The 18354-nt window shown below is 56.0% G+C and overlaps 1 protein-coding gene across 2 annotated transcripts; it reads right to left on the bottom strand.

The window, feature by feature from the left end:
- Window positions 1–978: 978 nt before the first annotated feature.
- On the bottom strand, window positions 979–17546 carry STRA6 (signaling receptor and transporter of retinol STRA6). Of its 2 annotated transcripts, none has more exons than XM_050309070.1 (18): window positions 17501–17546; window positions 12869–13019; window positions 10576–10654; window positions 10021–10106; window positions 9740–9879; window positions 9415–9581; window positions 9133–9258; window positions 8323–8390; window positions 8124–8200; window positions 7210–7271; window positions 6752–6932; window positions 5837–5912; window positions 5627–5760; window positions 4355–4472; window positions 4105–4206; window positions 3186–3349; window positions 2450–2662; window positions 979–1912 (listed from the first exon to the last, which is right to left on the bottom strand). In XM_050309070.1, the coding sequence occupies exons 2-18, from the start codon at window positions 12991–12993 to the stop codon at window positions 1734–1736; spliced, it is 2097 nt and encodes a 698-aa protein (XP_050165027.1). In that variant the 5' UTR covers window positions 12994–13019; window positions 17501–17546; the 3' UTR covers window positions 979–1733. The 2 variants fall into 2 exon arrangements, with proteins under 2 accessions (XP_050165027.1, XP_050165028.1); XM_050309071.1 differs by having other exon boundaries at window positions 2525–2662.
- Window positions 17547–18354: the final 808 nt, after the last annotated feature.

Genomic DNA, 18354 nt, shown 5'->3' with positions numbered 1-18354 from the left:
GCTCCTGCTGTCTTAAAAAGAAACTAGCCTAGACCTGCCTCCGGTGGCACCGCTGTCACCCAGTCAGGTGACATCGTGCTCGTGCCAGACAGTGATCAAAAGGGATTACTTTAACCACCCTGGATTGGTGGGCAGGGGATGCGACAGCATTTCCAGCATCCCAGCACACCGGGTGGCACCTGCAGGCAGCAGGTGAAGGCACAGACCCCCTGTCTTCCCTGGGATGGAAAGGAATGGGGGTCAGACTGCCGTGGAAAAGGATGGCTCCCACCCAGGTGTTGCTGGGAAGATCTCGGGACACTCCAGGCAAACCCCAAAGCACTGGGCTCAGCCTCGCTACCCCCAAACCACACTGAGGGGATGCAAACATCCCAGTAAGAGGGAGTAGGGTCCTTGGAAGCCTCCTTCCAAGGAGGTCCCTGGGGCAAGGGGATGGTCCAGTAGCCCTGCTCAGTGCAGGGTGGGCTGCAAAGGCTGCTTTAGCAAGGCTGAGGTGTTTGTGATGGCGTTGAGAGGGAAGGAGCCACCAGTAGAACTTACCAAGAGCTCTGCTTGCTGCTGCCACAGGCATCCTTCCAGCCCAGAAAAGGCAGGATTTCAAGGATTTTAGGTGTAGGAAAAGGTGACACAACAACACCTTGCACATCTCCCTTTGGTACTTTAGCCGTGGACTGCCCTGTTTCAGTTCCCATCCTTTGTGGGAGCTGCAGTTTAGGGGCCAAGTGTTATGAAGGGAAAGCAAAGGGATTAGTTTTGCACTCAAACTGCCCTAAAGTGGGATCACAGATTTGATCCCGTCACCTCCTGGTTAAGCAGATCTACCACAAAGTCTCTGCTGGACAAGGTGAGTCGAAACCATCACCTGGAGACAGGATGATGATGATCCTTAGGTCCCCCCTGCCTGATTTGGGAACATCCAAGAGACCAAGGACAGCCCGAGCGTAGGAATGAGGTATGTGATTTATTAACCTTCCCCGACTCAGCACATCCAAGCGAGGTGTAAAACTGGATTCTACGGATTCAAGCTCGTCTCGCTCGGAGGGACACCCGCCCTGGGAGCTGCTGGCTTTAAACAAAACGGGGTGGCAACAAGAGGCACTGGGGTGGGGGGGTGAGAGGACAGGGGAGGACAGAAAACAAACAGCTCTGCAGCCTCACAGCCCAGAACAGGGGCAGATGGGATTTTATCCTTCACAGAACTGGGGAAAAAAGCAAGTCCCAGTGCCCAAAGGGAGCCAGGATCAGAAAGGGAGAAGCTGGGGATGGGGTTGGCAGTGGGGGTCTTCTCCACTAGGAGATCACATTGAGATGCAGGTAATTCCTTGTGCTGAGGATGGTTAAGGATCCCTCCACACACCTTCTCCCTCTTTCCTTATGCCCTGGCACTGGGGGTTTTGCTTGCCTTGCCACGTGTCGAAAAGGCAGCTGTTGAGAACGGGTGGGCTCATTGCAGGAGTGACTCCTAAAATATCTCTGAGATGCCGGAAGGATTTAGCTTGGCTCATCTCCTTCCAGGTCAGGCTTGGAGGGGACCCAGTTGTCTCCACCTCTGGGCCTTGGGAGTGGCTCAGCATTGACCTAGAGATAAAAACCAGCCCCCAACACCACTGGAAAGGCTCCGGAGGCTGGAGAGGGGGCCCAAAACTCCTGTCGGTGCAGGAACAGGAGACAGGAACGGGATGGGACAGGAGCGTGCATGGGAGGCAGAGAGAGGTGGGTGGCTTCTCTGGAGGTCAGGGTTTGGGGGGGCTGAGCTGGGTGCCGTTGGCCGTGGGGTCGGAGAGGGCGGTTTTCCGGCAGGCCGTCAGCGAGGGGTTGTTGAGGAGCGTGTAAGCCAAGCACCAACGGGCTCGGCTCCGCCTGGTCCGTGCCCTGCTCAGGGGCGTCCTCTCGGGATGCATCAGCTGGATGCCTGGAAGGACATGGCAATGGGGGGGGGAATTATTTAGTACCTAAAGAAGTTCCAAGAGAGATGGAGAGGGACTTGGGACAAGGGTGTGCAGACACAGGACGAGGGGCTTCCCACTGCAAGAGGGAAGGGTTAGATGAGTGGGGAGGCCCTGGCCCAGGTTGCCCAGGGAAGCTGTGGCTGCCCCACCCCTGGAAGTGTCCAAGGCCAGGTTGGACAGAGCTTGGAGCAACCTGGGATAGTGGACGGTGTCCCTGCCCATGGCAGGGAGTAGAACAAGAAGAGTTTTAAGGTTCCTTCCAACTCAAACCATTTTGGGATTCTATGATCTCAGCCCCAGCTCCCTCTCACTGGGGCTGCCAAGATTCCATCCACACCCCTGGAAGCCTCATCCTGCCCTCGCACAGGAGCAACTCCTGTGATGGAGGCATCCACAATTCAAGGAAAGTTGTCATGAAAGTAGAGAGGTCACTGGAACCACGACCCTCCACGGTCCCTTTTACCCCAAACACCACCAGCACCTCCAGAGGAGCAGCAAACCTGCAGAGGAGGCGCTGATGCCACCCCACGCTGACGGCTGTGCATCCCCCTTGGTTGAAGGTGGGAAGGCCTCACCCTCTTCCACGTTGCTGGGCTGGGGTGCCGCCGGCCGCTCTGGCCGGGCTGGCTGGAGAAGCAGCAAGCAGAAAGCTTTCATCACCGGGTGGGACTGGCTGACCTCGATTTTCAGATAGTGGCAGTACGTGTGGTAGCCTGGGGGGACACAGACCACAGTCAATGCATCTGGGGGGGGCCAGACTTGCAGGATCCCCCCTTCCTCTCCCCACCCCTCCCACCCTGGAGCAAAGGGGAGGGTTGTTTGCCAGGCTCCAGCTCTGCCCTGCCAGAGCTGCTCTGCCTTCAATGCTGGGGATGAACTCTGCTCCCAAAATCCCAGCAGGGAAAGCAGGGGAAGGGCTGAGGTCCCTTTCCTGCTGCCTTTAGTGCAGGAGAGATGAGGGTGTGCTGCTTGTGGAAATGAGGTCTGGTCACTGGTGAAACCCGCAAGGGCATCACCCACTTTTTGGGATAGAAAAGCAGGACCAAGCGGGCATCAGGAGAAGCCACTTGCTCCAGTTTTCCCATTTCTGAATGCAGTGGTTTGAAGCCACTCCCAGTCCTGGCAGCTCCAGGATACAGAGGAGCCCCAGGAGCCACCTCCCCCAGGAGCTCAGGGGTGGGAGAAGGGCTCCCATGTTCCCAGAGGGGCTGCAGGGGGACCCTCTCCGTGCCCTACCTGGGTCAAAGGCCTCCACGCCCCGGTTCAGCAGGCTGATGTCCAGCTGGCAGAAGTGGATGGCATTGTAAAGGCCAGAAATGACCATCCTCCACACCCCAGCCAGGACACCCACCAGGACGTTGATGGGGAAGAGCAGGTAGGTGACTATGTAGAGGGCTCGCCTGTGGGTGGAGAAGGAAGAGCACGGAACACAAACAGCACGGGATGGGAAGCACAGCCCTTCCCTGCCGGAGGAACCTGCCAAAACAAGCCTCCCACCCTTCCCTCCCTCCTCAGCAGACATGATCTCTGTCTGAGGTGTCTCCATCCCATGGGGAGAGGCAAACACCCTTGCAGGCTCTCAGAACACTGTCAGGACCGCAGAGCTTGGCCTCCAGCACACACAGGGTCTCCTTTTCTCCTCAGAGACATAGAAACCAGGCAAAGGTTTGGGAGGGAGGGCACCAGCTCCCCATGGAGGCCAGAAGAGCCTACAGCGGCCTCCCTGCTGTGCCGGGGGAGTGGTGGAGGTGGTGGAAGCGCCTTTGGTGGATGGAGCAGGACACTTAGATCCATCTGCCACCCCAGCCTCCAGCATAAGGCACATTCTGGGCTGTGACACTGCGTGTGACCTCATCTGCTGCCAGGACTGAGCTGGTCCAGCTGATCCTGAGGGATCTGGACTTCCTCTGACTTGCAAATGGAGGTGACAGGGCAGAGCGCAGACCTCACTGTTTCCCCCCCACCAAAATCAAGGCTGTAAATGGACTGTGGCCCTTTCAAGCATCTGAAGAAACTTCTCTGGGAGCATCCAGCCTCAAATTGCCTTGAGCTCACGACCCAGTGGACTCCACAGCAGGGACATGTGTAAACTTAACACAAGTCCTGGACCTCGGGAGGGTGAGCTCTGCCCTGAAGGCTCCCCATGTCCCCATACCTGTTGGTGAGCTCCTTCCGCAGGGGATGCTGCTCCAGGAACTGGTAGTGAGCTGCCAAATGCTGCACAATGACGGCAACCACCAGGGTCAACCAGAAGGGCCTGGGTGGGAGGGAAGAGGCAGGTTGGACACCAGGAGGGTCCCAAGCACGAGACACCATCTCAGGCAGCGGAAACATCCAGCAAAGATGGAAGAGCCCACAGCAGAGCACCCCAAAGCACACCCTTCCCAAGGGCTAGGAGCACTCACCACATGTTCTGGATGATTGTGAAGAGGGGGGTGCTCGTGCCGTACTGGAGTGGGATGACAACAAGGAAGGCAAACGCCACCGAGCAGCAGAAGAAGATCACTTGCTGGATGAGGAGACCTGGGAGGGAGACAGAGAGAGAGAGGAACCATGGAGGGGGAGGAGGGAGAAGCGGTTCTCATTTTTGCTCCTATTCCCCAGATCCATGCTCATTGCTGAACATGCTGTTCATTTTAATCCCATAAAACGCCCGTGAGATCCTCACCTGCCTCCCCCACTCCGAACACGATGCTTTGCACAGGATTTAATTACAAGTTCAGTCTTTCTTATCACTCCCCACATTATCCCCGCTGAGAAGAGCCATCACTCGGGGCCGCAACTATGATATCTCATCATAAAATCCAGCCTGAGCTCTGATTTCTAATCATAAATCACACCAAGATCAGCAGCGACTGTGGTTCCTTGTGCTCAAGCTGATGCTTCACCGCCCCTGCTTTACTTTAATCACTTGAAATCCAAGAGTTTTAAGAAGGAGGTGAGATCCAGCTCTGTCAGGGATACACCAAGTGCTGGGTGGCTTGTGGAAAGCTGGTGCAAGGAGCTCCTGGGGGGCTCCCCAGCTCCCAACTCCACACTAAGCTCTGCAGTCTGCCTGCAAAACAGGTCTGCTTTCCCAAGGGATGGTCACTCCTGTCCTTCCATCATGCCTCTGGACCCTCAGCCTGACTCCCCTGCATGACCTCGGGGTGCTGATACAGTTGGTTGTTGGCAGACAATGACCAGAGTCACCTCCCAGGGGGCAGAGAGGCCTTAAAATGTCTCCAAACCGTGATGGGGTAAAGATTTACACCCTGTTTGACGTCCTCCACCCCTCCCTGGGGTGGCCTCTCCCTCCCAGGCAGGGACATGCAGGCTGTGACAGGGAAGATGCACAGCGAGGAACACCCAGAATGATCAGGACCAGGGGAGACAGACAGTCCTTTGCACGAGATTCTGCGACAGCTTCTCGAATCAAAATATTTGGGCTTGAGCCAAAATGAATCATCATCACACACCCTGCCCCCCCCCCCACCCGCTCCTATTTTAATTCCTGACCATTTGGTGTTCAGCATGGTCCTTCCCGCAGAAGGACAGATTGTGTTTGGGGAAAGGGGAACAAAAGCCTCACAGCCATCCCTCTGCAAAATGGGGTGAGAAAGGGGGAAGAGAGGGTAGAACGTTCAAGGTGGGGATCCACCACCCATCCAACCCCTTCTGCCCCCAATATCCTTTACCCAAGCAGGCGAAAGCTGCCTGGAAGCCGGCGAAGCTCATCCAGCAGACAACGGCTTGTCGGGACGGGCGGAGGATGTGGGCTTTGTAGAACACGTCCAGCACAGCCCCTTGGTAAAGGGCCTTCAGGTTATTCCTGGGGAGAGAGTCCAGCTGCATCCCAGCTCGGTGGCAAGGGCAAAGCCGAGGGAGCAGGGAGATGCCATCCGTACCTGTGCATCACCAGCGTCCTCAGGAGCATGGCGCAGGTCAGGAGGCAGCACAGCACCAGCGAGCAGATGTAGCACACTGCAGAGGGGCAGAGGGAAAGGCTGGATCAGCCAGCCTATGGCCAGCCCCAGGAATGGGATTTTACTGGAAAAGGCATCTAAGGAGCAAACTGAGTTATGGGGTTGCATGGCACCATGCCTCAGTGTCCTCCCTCCCTCCCTCCATCGCAATACAGGGATCTCCATCTCCCACGTGTGAAGTGATGAGACAGGGAAAGGGAAAGACAAGCTGTCAAGGGAAATCCAAGCAGTTAGGCTGGCCCAGCGCAGGAAAAGGCATTGGAGCAAGCTGTGATAAGCAGGTGGTGTGATGGAGAGAGCCTGGGAAGGTGCTCTCAGAAAAGTGGACGCTGGGAGGAAAGCAACAGGGGGCAAGGAAGTCTGGTAGGAGGGATGGAGATGTCAGGGGGGAAAAAAAAACCATGATGAGAGAGGCTTGGTGATTCAGGAAGAATAAAAAGCGTTCCTGCGGTTGGTGGTACCCCAAGGTAGTGCCATGGAGGGAGGGGCATCCCCTGCTACCCCCATTCCAGGCTTTCAATTATCCAGGGGGCCGGGGGCCATCTGCTCGATTCCAGCACATATCAAAGCCTGCAGCCGAGGGGCAGCATCTGCAGTGCGGCCCTGCTGGCTCTCCCTGCCGGCTCTGCCCGCCTTGGCACGCAGTGGCTGCTCAGAGCTGGCACAGCACCAGGCTCACACCACCACCTTTCATGTCTGTGGCTCTGGCAGCTGGCTCTGAAGTCCCTCTGGAAGCTGCCTTGTCACCGCCCACCCTCTGGATCAGGAACCCCTCCGGTAAGTTCTGAAATCCTCCAGAAAGCACCTATGGATGCGGGGCCTGGCTTGGGAACCCACCTTCCAGCGACCACAGGTAGTGCTTGACAATGTTGAGCTCCTTCTCCATGTCCCCTGGGACAGCTGGGTTGTCTGAGGGCACCAAGCCAAACTGGACCAACAACACCACGACGTCCTTCGTCATTCCCGCCCGCACGATCTGGATGGTGGGAACGAAGGATACCAGGAGCAGCAGGGCGACCTGTGAAGGAGCGGTGACACGTGAGCCCCGGGTCACGGCATCCCCCTGCCGAGCCATCACCTTGGCTTAAAGACTTAGGGCTGGCTGAGCCCTGGAAGCACATGGCCGGTTGCTGCGGCTCAGCCAGGGGATGGTAATTCCTTGAGGCACGTTAATACTATTCCCATAGCCAAAACTGTGGCATGGCAGCGACCTCTGGGCTCCTCTGCCTCGAGAGGACATGGCCAGGAGGCAGGGAAGAAAGGGGCTCTGCTTGGCATTTAATCACCAGCATCACCTGGTAGACGGCGATCACAGCCATGGTTATGGACACGACGAGCTTCAGGGGGATCCGGAAACCTGTAAGGCAGAATCAGACAGGAGCCAGGATGTGGGATCATGGGGGAAGAAGGGAGAAGGCTGCAGGTCCACCCAACCCAGTGGCCAAAGCAAACACCCCAGGGAAAGCACTGAAACAGGATGGTTAATATTAGTCTGGATTTCCTGTGTGGATACATAGCTGGCAGTGGCTTCCCTGTACTTTGGCTGTATGGGTCCATCCTCCTTTTCCATGAAAACTTTTGTGCCCACAGCGCCAAATGCCAGCAGCTGGGTGCCATGGTCCCTGGGTTGGCACCTCCTGGGACACTCTCTGCTTCTTCCATAGGAGAGACAGCAAGGCACAGCTCCCCATTCCTGCTCTATTAGGGATTTAATCCACTTATTGCTGATTTTATTCCCTTGTCACAGCATTATCAAGAACCAGGCCATTTACATTCTTCCCTGTGAGGATGGTGAGGACCTGGCACAGGTTGCCCCACCCCTGGAAGTGTCCAAGGCCAGGTTGGACAGGACTTGGAGCAACCTGGGATAGTGGAAGATGTCCCTGCCCAACCCTGCCCATCCAGGACTGGACGGTCTTTGAGGTCCCTTCCAACCCAAATCATTCCATGATTCTGTGCTATTGGCACAATCCATGCCTGAACCTCACTGCCTCAGCCCACCCACGTCCCCAGGGGGTGTGAGGGGTCCATGTCCCCACCCCAAACGGTTTGTGCTGAGCCAAGGCATCGCACGTGTGGTGCGTGGCAGCTGCCGTGGCACAGATGCTTCAGGGCAGGAGCCAAGAAAGGCATTTGCTGTCCCTGGGGAAGGGCAGGCAGCCTGTCTGCTGAGCTGCTGCTGTGGCCAGGAGAGCAGCCCCCAGCCCACCTTCCTCAGGAGTGTAGATGTAGGAGCATAAATACGTCTGGATCCTTGAGAGCAGGCTCTCTTCTATCTTCGTGGAGCTGGGGGGGGAAGGACAGGGTGAAGAGCACGTCCTTTGGGACAGGGAGCCTCTCTGTCCCACTGCAGGGCTGGCACAGGTGCTCGCTGAACAGGCAGTGCCATGGGAAGGTGCCATCCTTACCTTCCCTTCCGAGGGCGTTTGGATAGGACAGCCTTTAGGTACTTCTTGTAATACCCTGTCCCTGTAACCTTAAGGAAAGCAGCCATAAGTTGCCTGATTTCAGCATAGGAACTCTGATCTGGGTGGGGGGCAGAGCATCTGCATCCCCTCTAGCATCCATCTCCTTGCTCTACTACCCCTGGCCACCCAGCCATCACTGGCATCTCTGTATGAGATGCAGGTGATGGCTTTCCAGCCCTCGTTTTGATAAGGAATGTGTTGGAACGACACGGGCAGCAAATCTTCTGGTGCAGCAAAGGTGGAAACAAACCTGCCTTGTTCTCACCAACAAAGCAGCCCAAAAAAACCAGACACACCGGTAGGACGGCTGAAATCTCTCCTGCCCATCAGCCAGCTCCCAGTTAAGTGCCTGGGGGTCACTTCAGTCCACACTTGGGCTGGCTTTTTTCTTTGTTTTGAAGTAGGTTTTTCCTCCTCTCTTCCCAACAAAGCCCCAGCATTTCTCAAAGGGCCAGGGATTATCCAGCCTGCTGGGAAAACAAGGCAACCCCAGTCCCAGCCTGAAGGGGAGGCATTGATGCCTTAAGCCTCTTGTACTAAGGAGTTTACTCCAAAGATGGATTTTTCACTCCCTCTTCAAATCCAGTGATATAAACAGAGTCACTTCCAGTGCCTGAGCAAAGTGGGGAACACGTGCACTGGGAGCACCCCAGACCTCCTGATCCCCAAGGCAGTGGGGCAGGAAAGTCCCCAAAACCATGTTGGTCCCTCCAGGGGTTCTCCCTGAGTTTCCCTGTGGATCTTCGTTACCTCCTTATCCAAGGCCTCCTCCTGGACAGTGAAGCTCCTGATGAGCAGGGCTGGATACCAAAGGCTTAAGAGGACGAGGCAGAGGATGATGGGGACGTATGAGAGTGTGGAGTAGTACCTGTATATCTGGGGGGAAGCACAGACGTCACACGGCACCACCCCAGCCCAGGGATCCCACCCTGGGCAGGTGACACCACGGTGTCACTTCCAGGAGGTTGTGAGAAAGCCACCTCCAGGCTTTGGCCACCTCTCTGCTCCTTCTCCAGGAGGTGGGACACACACCTTTGGTGACTGGGGACAATCCACCTTCTGCCAGATGTGGACCGCGCAGTGGCACCAGGAGAGCAGGCAGCCCACGAGGTAGCTGAGCCTGTGCCGGACGGTGGCACAGGCGATCAGGGGGTAGTAGAAGGCTGGGTAGTAGAGCAAAGCCATGATCTTCCAGTACTCTAGATGGTGGGATGATGGGAAGAGGGAAGGGAGAGCAAAACATGCGAGAGAAGGCAGCGCTGTCAGTACAGACCAGAGTGAACGGTGCTCAGGGTGTCCCCTGGGCTTGGGTGAGGAGGGGTGCGGTGCCCACGGGCCAGGAGGGTGCTGGCCTTACCCCGGCTGCTCTGGGAGGAGTGGGAGATGAGTGGCAGAGGGTCCCTGTCCAAGACCAGCACGCACAGGGAGGAGAAGAGGATGCCAAACACCGCGGCCACCAGCCCTTGGTTGCCTTCCTCTTCCAGAAAGTTGGCTGGGCTGCAAGCCAAGGAAGGAATGAGCCTGACACCAGATTGTGGGCACTCTGTCCCCCCCTCCAAGCTGGTTTATCTCCTCCCACCACCCCTTTGGCTGCACGGTAGCAGGGACCCTGAGGGCTGGGGCGCAGGGCCAAGGTACCTGAGCAGTCCTGGGACACCGTTCCAGCAGCTCTGGTGGAGACGCCTGCGCTTCACCAGCAAGGACAAGCCCAGGAGCACGGCCAGCTGCCAGAAACACAACCAAGGGAGCAGAAAATACGTGGAGGGGAAGTCTGGGGCATGGCACTGTGTGATGGAAGCCTCCATGGAGACACCATTTCCACCCTTCACCCTAAACCCACCCTTGGCTGAGGCAGGGACAGGCACTTCTCAACCTGCTTGGAGGAGTTTAGAGGCTTTAAATGTCGCAGAGGGAACATACTGGGAAAAAAATAAAAGGGAATCATACAACTATGGAATGATTTGGATTGGAAAAGACACCCAATATCATGAAGTCCAACCATAAATCAAAGCCTTCCATTGACTACAGGCACAGAAAAAGGTCTGGAGAGAGGTGTGAGTCCTGTCCAAGAGCATCCTAGCTCCAGCTGCAGAGCTCAGTCGTGATATTTGGGAGGGCATGACACAAACTGGGGGACAGCAAACAGGATGTTGGGGCAGATAACTCACCCCATGGTACTGCTCAGGTACTTACAGAGATGGGTGCCATGCAGATGTGATACATCCTGGGAGAAACAGTGGGGTCACAGTCTGGGATTACGCCAGGAAACATGCTAGAAAGAGCAGGGGAAAAATCATCTGTGGTTGTTTTTAGCCCCAAAAGCAAAAAGCAAAGGTGCTGGGGTGACGGTCACATACACAGCATGTCCGTCTGGAATAAACCTCCCGAGTGCTGGGTTACACAGCCCTCAGTAACCAGGGATGAAGTCACCCTCATGAGGTGATTTTATGACCAAGAGGGAGAGATAACCCCCAGCAATGGCCCTCAGTTGAGCCCCAGAGGGACTGGGTGATCTCCTGCACATACCAGGATGAAACCCTGCCTTCGCCTCTTTTACACCCATATCCCTTCTGCCTCTGGCTTCTCAGGGAATGCAGCACTTCTTCCTACCTAAGGCACTGCACTCCAGCTGGGAGGCTGCTTGTAGGATGCTTTGATGCTTTTCCCATGGGAAAGGGACCCGTCCCACAGCTTGGGATGATGGAGGAGATGGCTGCCTGGGGTCCCAGAGCTTCACCCCCTCAGCCAAGGCCAGCAGAGCAGACGTGGTTTTATTTATTGATTCCCTGGCCTCTGTTACATCCCTTAATCTCTGCTTTGGCACAGCCCTCCTCCTCTCCCCAAGGCCAGGCATGAGTGTGCCCAGACACTCTCACCTAACACCGGGCAGCAGATCCTGTGCTGAAGAGCTGAGCCCCCCCTAAGCCTCATAACTCGCATGTGGGAACCTCCTGAACCCCATAACTTACGGGGAAGGACCCCTCCCAAACCCTTCTGCCCTCCCAGACCCCACAGCTCCAATGGGATGGGCAGAGATGGGAGCTCCCATGAGCAAGCCTGCAAGGAAGGGTCTGATAGAGAAATTGGGATTTTCCAGGCATCATATGTCCAAGGCTGTCACCAACCTGCCAGAAAAAAGGCTTTATAGGACCAGCTGCCAGTGACTGGCCTTGGATAGACCAGAAAATTCCCACTATCCAAAAATATCCAGGCTTAGGAAATCCACCTAGCACGATTGAGAGCACAGGGACACCAAACACCTTTTTGATATCACCAAGGCTTCAGCATCAAAATCCAGAGCATCCAGAAGCCATCAGGTGGGCAAATTCCCCAGCACTGCCTCCATCCCTTTGCTGACCACGGTTTAGGGGACACCCCAAAAATATCCCTAGAAAGATTCTAGTGAAGGTGGAGGCCACACAGGTGGGGCTTCCCCTGGGGAAACCAAGGCTGGGCAAGGAGATTTCAAAGGCTGTTTAACAATGAGAAGGATAAGGGATGAGAAGGAACCTTTTGGGCTGGTCACTGCTGGGATACCCTCCTGGTTATCCTCAGGATTAGGTATCAGTGATTTGAGGGGTGGACCCACCCGTGGAGGACTAAGTCAACAGAGGGACAATAGATCCCGATAGATGGGCCTTGGGATGCCTGGCTTTGAGCCTTGGGGACATGTTGGATAAATTGCCCTGCTGCTCCATGCCTCAGTTTCCCCTCCCTTCGGGAGTTCCCTTGTCCTTGAGAAGGGCACAAAGTCCTGGGTCTTCACTGCAAGGTTGGGCCCTGGGGTCCCATCCCTGCAGGAAACATAGCACTGCCCTTTGGAATACACAGAGTTAACATAGTGGGTCATCATGGATGGGGAGGGAATAGGCTTTACCAAACCCATGGATACGCTAATTCAAAGGGAGAGGGAGAGGACATCCACACAAGCCCAGAGATGCTCAGCCCTATTTTGGAGGTAGGAAAACCTATTCAGGGTCACTGTGCCTTGCAGGAACCTGTTGGAGCGTCCAAGTAGATTGGGCTGTGCTGCCAACTCTCTTCACTCCCAGCCAAAATCTGCATGGATGCTGGCAGAGAACTGGGATGGGATTAAGGCTGTGTCATGAGGATGGCTCCAAACCCAGATGATTCTGGGAGTCAGGAGCAGCCAGAAAAGTCTCTGGGAGCTTCAAGAGGGTCAGGGCAGCAGGTGAACCCCATGCACTTTGAATTTTGGGGAAGGTTGATGAAAAGGGAGGGTAACCAGCAGAGATTCCCTCCGCAGGATTTACTCCAGACTTTGCCAGGGGTACTTGAAAGAAATGAAGCAATTTAAGGGGCCAAAAGGAGCCTCTTAAATCAACTCACCCGGGCACAAATCCTGGCCCTGCTGCTGTGGGAATATTGCTCTGTGGAAAGGGGATAGAGCAGCTGGGAGGAGGTTGCCCTGTCCCAGCGGGGACACAGGGACACGTGGCACCTGCCAGTGGGGCTGGACACTTACTCATCCTGTGGCACGGCCGGCTCCATGGTTTCGTAGATGTACCAGTTGGAAACGAGGTCGTCATCGCTGAGGAGGCTGCTGTCCAGGAGAGCATCGTGCATCCCACCGGAGCCGTTGGCTGCCATGGCCGTCTCCTTCCTCCCTCCGTGGGCTGCAGAGAGATGGTGAGAGGCAGCAGAGGCAGAAGGTGACAGGGTTTGCTCAAGGTGGGCCCTCCTGGGCGCTTGGAAATGCAGGATGGAGGCGTCGAGCCAAGGGGCTTTATCTTCTTGGGTCACTCCCGCAGCCGGGGGAGGAACCGGGAGCTTTCAAAATCCAGCTGCGCCCCCAAGGATCCAGCTTTTATCTGGACTCAGAGGAGGGCTAAGGGATGAACTCCCTCCCCCGCCGCACATCCCGAGTGCTCGGGGCACACCTAATCATCGCGGCCGCTCCCCGCCCGCCGCGGGACGCTGATAGACTTGGAGCCTTTGTTTGGGTTGTTTAACAGTTTTTACGCCAACGACTTGAAAACCAGTGCAAGGGTCAAGTTTTGGGCTCGGCTGATGAAAGGGGAATGAGATCTCACCACGGCTGGGGAACTGCAGGATCTGTGTCCCCAGTGTCCCTCCGTGCCACCAGATGCTCCACATGACATTCAGCCTCCCCCCAGCCCCTCTCCCTTTGCAGCAATAAAAAGGAAAGAGGATTTGCCGTGGTGCCAGACCCAACAGGTTCTCATTTCTCCTTCTCCCAATTATTTTTTGATGATTTTGGCCAGGACAGCCCCACACCCTCCACTGCTGTCCCAGAGCTACACCGCACAAGCTGCAACATGCCTCAATTTACCACTGCTGTCAGAGAGGCAGTGCCCAAAGATGTCTCCAAATGCCAGGCAGCGATGCTTGGTGCAGCCTTCAAGCCCTGGGAACAGCCCAGGACCTTGGGACACCCCATCCCACAGCTCGGGGATGTCACCGAACTCCCACAGGGCTCCTCGGCAGGATGGGTCGGGAGATGGATGACTGAGCCAGCAGATTTGCTCTGGGCTGTTGTTTGTACAGCTGGTGTTCACCACAGACTGTGATGGATCCAGCACAGCTTCAAAGAGATTCCCCAGATCAGGGTTGCAGCCCTGCAGGCAGCCCTGGCTCTGGATAGACAAGTGGCATTTGTCACCTCCTCACCATGGCTGGATGGACATCACATACCCAGCCAGGTTCTCCAGGGGCTCCCTCTATGTCAGGATGGGATCTTCACCTCCCTTCCCAGAGCACCAAAACTCAGCCAGAAAGAAGATCCTCCCACTCCACCTTTTGCTGCAAATCCAGGTGCCACCACCGTCCCATGGAAGCATCCAACTCAGATGGATCCCAGCCCCCATCCTTGACCCCGAGTGTTCCAGCCTCAAGGAATCGACTCTCCAGCCTTCCCTTGGTTTCGCCTGTGCAGGGAAGCAGCTCTGACCTCACCTCCCAGGAATGCAGCACTCCGTAAAAAGGTAGAAGGAGCCTGTAAAGTTCACAGCAGTGCACACACAGGTCTGGAAGCCCCATTCCCCTCCTGTGGGGTCACCAAAGGCTGGCAGGGTTTGGAAGCTGGGGATGGGATTTGGACAAGTAAAGTAAGACATGCCAGCCTTGGAATGGGACAGCATCTTGAGAATGCAGCATCAGGCTAAAGAATCAGCTCCAAAAGCCACCCTGGGGTTGTTTGTACCCCCATCTCCTCCCCCTGGCATCACCCAAAAAAGGACAATGAGCAAGGACAAGATGCACCTTCCTACCTGCCCAGCCAGGCAGCATTATCACTGTGATCCACCACTGATGCCACCTTGCCAGTGCCTGGATTTGCAGCCACTTGGGGACATGGAGGCCAGAGAAAAGCAGGAAGGGATGGAGAAAAAGGCTCCATGAGACGCCTGGTGCACACAACTCTCAGTAGGCAGGCAGCAGTATCTCAAGACTGAACTGACAATCTCCTTGGGTTGTGTGTCATGTCCCCTTCCAAAACATCCTGCTTGGAGTATCACACACACCTGGATCTCAGGGCTCTGCTGCCCATTCCTGTCTGGGTTTGGGACCAAGATGAGTCAACAGTGTCCCTGCACCAGGTGATCTTAAAGTCCTCCAGTCCTGCCCACTGATCCTCACGAGATGGGTGCTGTCCTGTTCCAGGAGATGGTCTCCTTTTGTGGTCTACCAAGCAGGGTGGCAGCATCTTGGTCACCATTTGTGAAAGGTCTGGAGAAACCAGGAGGTGCTTCAGAGCCTCCAACCTGTCTACTGGACACCATCAGCCAATGATGGTGTGACACAGGGACACACAGGGATATCCAAGCCCGGACACCAGGGGGTCTCTTATTGCCAGGTGCTGGAGGGGAGACCTCACTGTGGGCAGGCATTTTGGCTGGGGAGAAGCATTCCATGAGGGCTTTCAGCCTCACATGGAACAGGGAAGTGTTAACTCCCTCTTTACTGACACAAATTGCCCAGAGAAGCTGTGGCTGCCCCATCTCTGGAAGTGTCCAAGGCCAGGTTGGACGGGGCTTGGAGCAATGTGGGATAGTGGAAGGTGTCCCTGCCCACGGCAGGGGGTTGGACTAGATGACCCTTAAGATCCATTCCAACCCAAACCATCCTGTGATTCCTGCTTGGGCTGCAAATCCCGGTGTCCCAGGAGAGGGGCAGGTGTGCCAAAAGCTCAGCAGGATCAGCATCCCCAGCCAGGGCAGGGCCCCGGCTCTCCACCCAGCTCGGCGGGCGCCGGCTCCTCCGGCCGGGGCTGAGCCAGGAGCTCGCTGGCTTTGCAGCCCCCCCATGCCCCGGGTTTCCCCGAAACCTGATCTCTTTGCTCCTCTCCGTAACCCCTGCCGAAACAGGCTGGGCCTTTGATCGCAGCAGCCTCGCCCGAGATTGATGGGCTCAATAAAGCTCCTTCATATTCTTCATTTCCCACTATCCATCACTCTCTGGGGAGCTTTTGCATCCCACCACTATGAATTAAACTGGGAGGGGAAGAAGGGAGCCATAAGGGAATTACCCCTCTTCCCTCCTCCCATCCAGCCTAATGATGATGCCTTGTGTACAGCTTTTAATAAAAATGATAAAGATCTCATTTCACAATTGCTCAGGGAGCCCTTGGGCCGGGGGAAGAAGGGGGGGGCTGTTTAAGCAAGACCTCCTCTAATTCAATTGCCATCCAGGAACCGCGCTGGGACCTGCAAAGCTGGGTGGCACAGGGATGGCTTTGGAGAACTTCAAAAAAGAGGACGGGCTTCCCGAAGGTGGATTTAGCAGCTGCAGATGATGCTTGGAAAGGTAAAACCTGATCTGTCACTGGCACAAACCAAGCCAGCCAACCCCAGCCCCAAACTCCACTAAACTCAGTGTTCCAGTCCCAAAAACGAGATGGGAAAGGTTGGTTTGCAGCCACTTTTACTCAGCTCAGGGAGGGACAAGGGGACAGCTGGTCCCATTTTTTCCCTCCACCAGTGACTCTGGAATCCTCCAAGCATCAAAGATGCCCCAGCCAGCCCTTGCTTTTTGAAGACTCTCTGGAAAAGTGGAGCTGTCTCCAAGTTCTCCAAACACAAGTGACAAGGAGCCCACACACACCCTGGACCCTCCTGGATGCTGGGGCCTCCGGGAAGCCGCTCTCCACCCTTCCCTCCCCCCCACCCCCTCCCACCCGGGGACAGGCACAGCCCCAGGGGACTGAGAACGCTGAACTCATTGCACTGACGAGTGGATATGTGGTGAACTCGCCCACAGCTCTCCTTATCCCATTGGGAAAGCCCCGGGGGCAGGGAAGGGTCCGGAGGAAGTGTTTCATCCCATTGTGACATTTTCCTCCCTCCTCCCAGCTCCGGCTGGTTCTCAGCTGATCCAAGTCCCGTCCCCACTCCCCCCACCCCGCCTCCGGCTCCTCCGCCCCCCTGTCCCCTCTAAATCCCTCCAGCACCTCGACTTCCACCACCCGGAGAGAGCCGTGGAGCTGCTCCAGCGCTTCACAAACCCCTTCCCTTTGCAGAGCTGGAGCTTGCAGATAATAAATCCACTGCAGAGATCATAAACAAACTCACCAGAAAGGCAAGAAAAAAGCGCCTTTTTTTGCATTTTAAAAGCAAAGACAGCTTAAACATTTAAGCCAAGGAGGCTCTATAAGATTATTTTTAGGCTCCTGCCCCCCGTTCTTGGTTCTTCGTTTCAAAGCAAAGGCAGCAGCACCTGCTGCTCACAACCCCCAGGAGCCAGGAAAGGGGAAAAGTTTGCAGGATCACAGCAAAATCTGCTGACACAGCCATCCATCGGTGTGGGAAGCAGTGCTGGGGGAATCCAAGGCAGAGCACCCTACAACCTCTGCTCCTGTGGCACTGGGGGAAGGAGCATCCCCCAGGAAAAGCAAAGCTGGAGGTGAAACCCTGCTGAAGGGCAGAGCTGGGATTTGGGGAGGGGGGTTCTGCACCCCCCAGAGCAGGATTTGCCCCTCCCTAAGCAAACAGGAGTCGCCTTTACAACCTGGAGCAATCAGTTCCGCAGTTTGAACCCAGCTTCCCCCCCACCACGCCAAGTCTGAAGAAGAAACAACAACAACAAAAAAAAAAATAAAAAGGGGTGGGAAAAGAGGAAAAGAGACCAAAACAAAAGTTACCTTCTTCCAGTCGGCCACCTCCTTGGAAGGCACCTAGCGGCTCAGCTGGGCAGGGGGCTCTGGAGAAGCGGGGCCTTGCTAAGCGGGGCCTAAAGCACTGGCCGGCGGGGGTCCGGCGTGGATGCAGCCATGCAAACCTAAACGCAAAGTTCAGAGCACTGGCGAGTGAACGGAGGCTCGCCGTGGCTCGGGGAACTTTATCCCCTCCATCGCCAGGAGGCCTTGGCTGGGGGCCACCCTGGGGTTTAGAAAATTAAAAGCAACCAACCCCGTGCTCCGCTCTCCCCTTTGATTCAGCAGAGCTTTTCGGGAGAGGAGGCAGCTTGAGCCAGCCCCCTTCTTCCACAGCGCTCCGCCGGCTCAGCTGGGGTTTAACTGCTCCCTCCACGCTGAAATTTAGGGGGAAACCCGGGGATACAGATGCTGCTGCATCCCCACTTCGGGATGCAAACGTCTCTCCTTCCTCCCAGGATAAAACAAAGGGCCAGCTCCTGACTGGTGTAAATCAGCCCAATCCTTCACCCAAATCTTGCAGCTTTATTTGGTTTTTCCCCTCACCCAGCACAGCTGGGAACGGGGAAGGAAAGTTTTGGTGGGGGCAGGCTTGGGGACAAACATCCCTGGGGACAAAGCATCCCTGGTTTGGGGACACCAACACCTTGGACATGGCCGGATCCTGCTCAGGGCTTGCACAGAAAGTGCCAAGGGTGCAGAGTGACGGTCCCACAGCAGCGGGAGAGGGATGCAAAACATTTTGGGGTAAGAACTGGGGATGCTTTGCCCCAGGGGCAGGTGGGAGCAGCTGGGAATAACAGGAAGCTTTAGCACTGTTCTCATCCACCTGCCCCTTGGCC

Source organism: Myiozetetes cayanensis, unplaced genomic scaffold (genome assembly GCF_022539395.1).
Source record: "Myiozetetes cayanensis isolate MyiCay16 unplaced genomic scaffold, myiCay2020 scf14, whole genome shotgun sequence".
NCBI classification, from domain to species: domain Eukaryota; kingdom Metazoa; phylum Chordata; class Aves; order Passeriformes; family Tyrannidae; genus Myiozetetes; species Myiozetetes cayanensis.
Note: the sequence above shows the minus strand (reverse complement) of the source record. Positions and strands in the feature narration are given on the sequence as shown.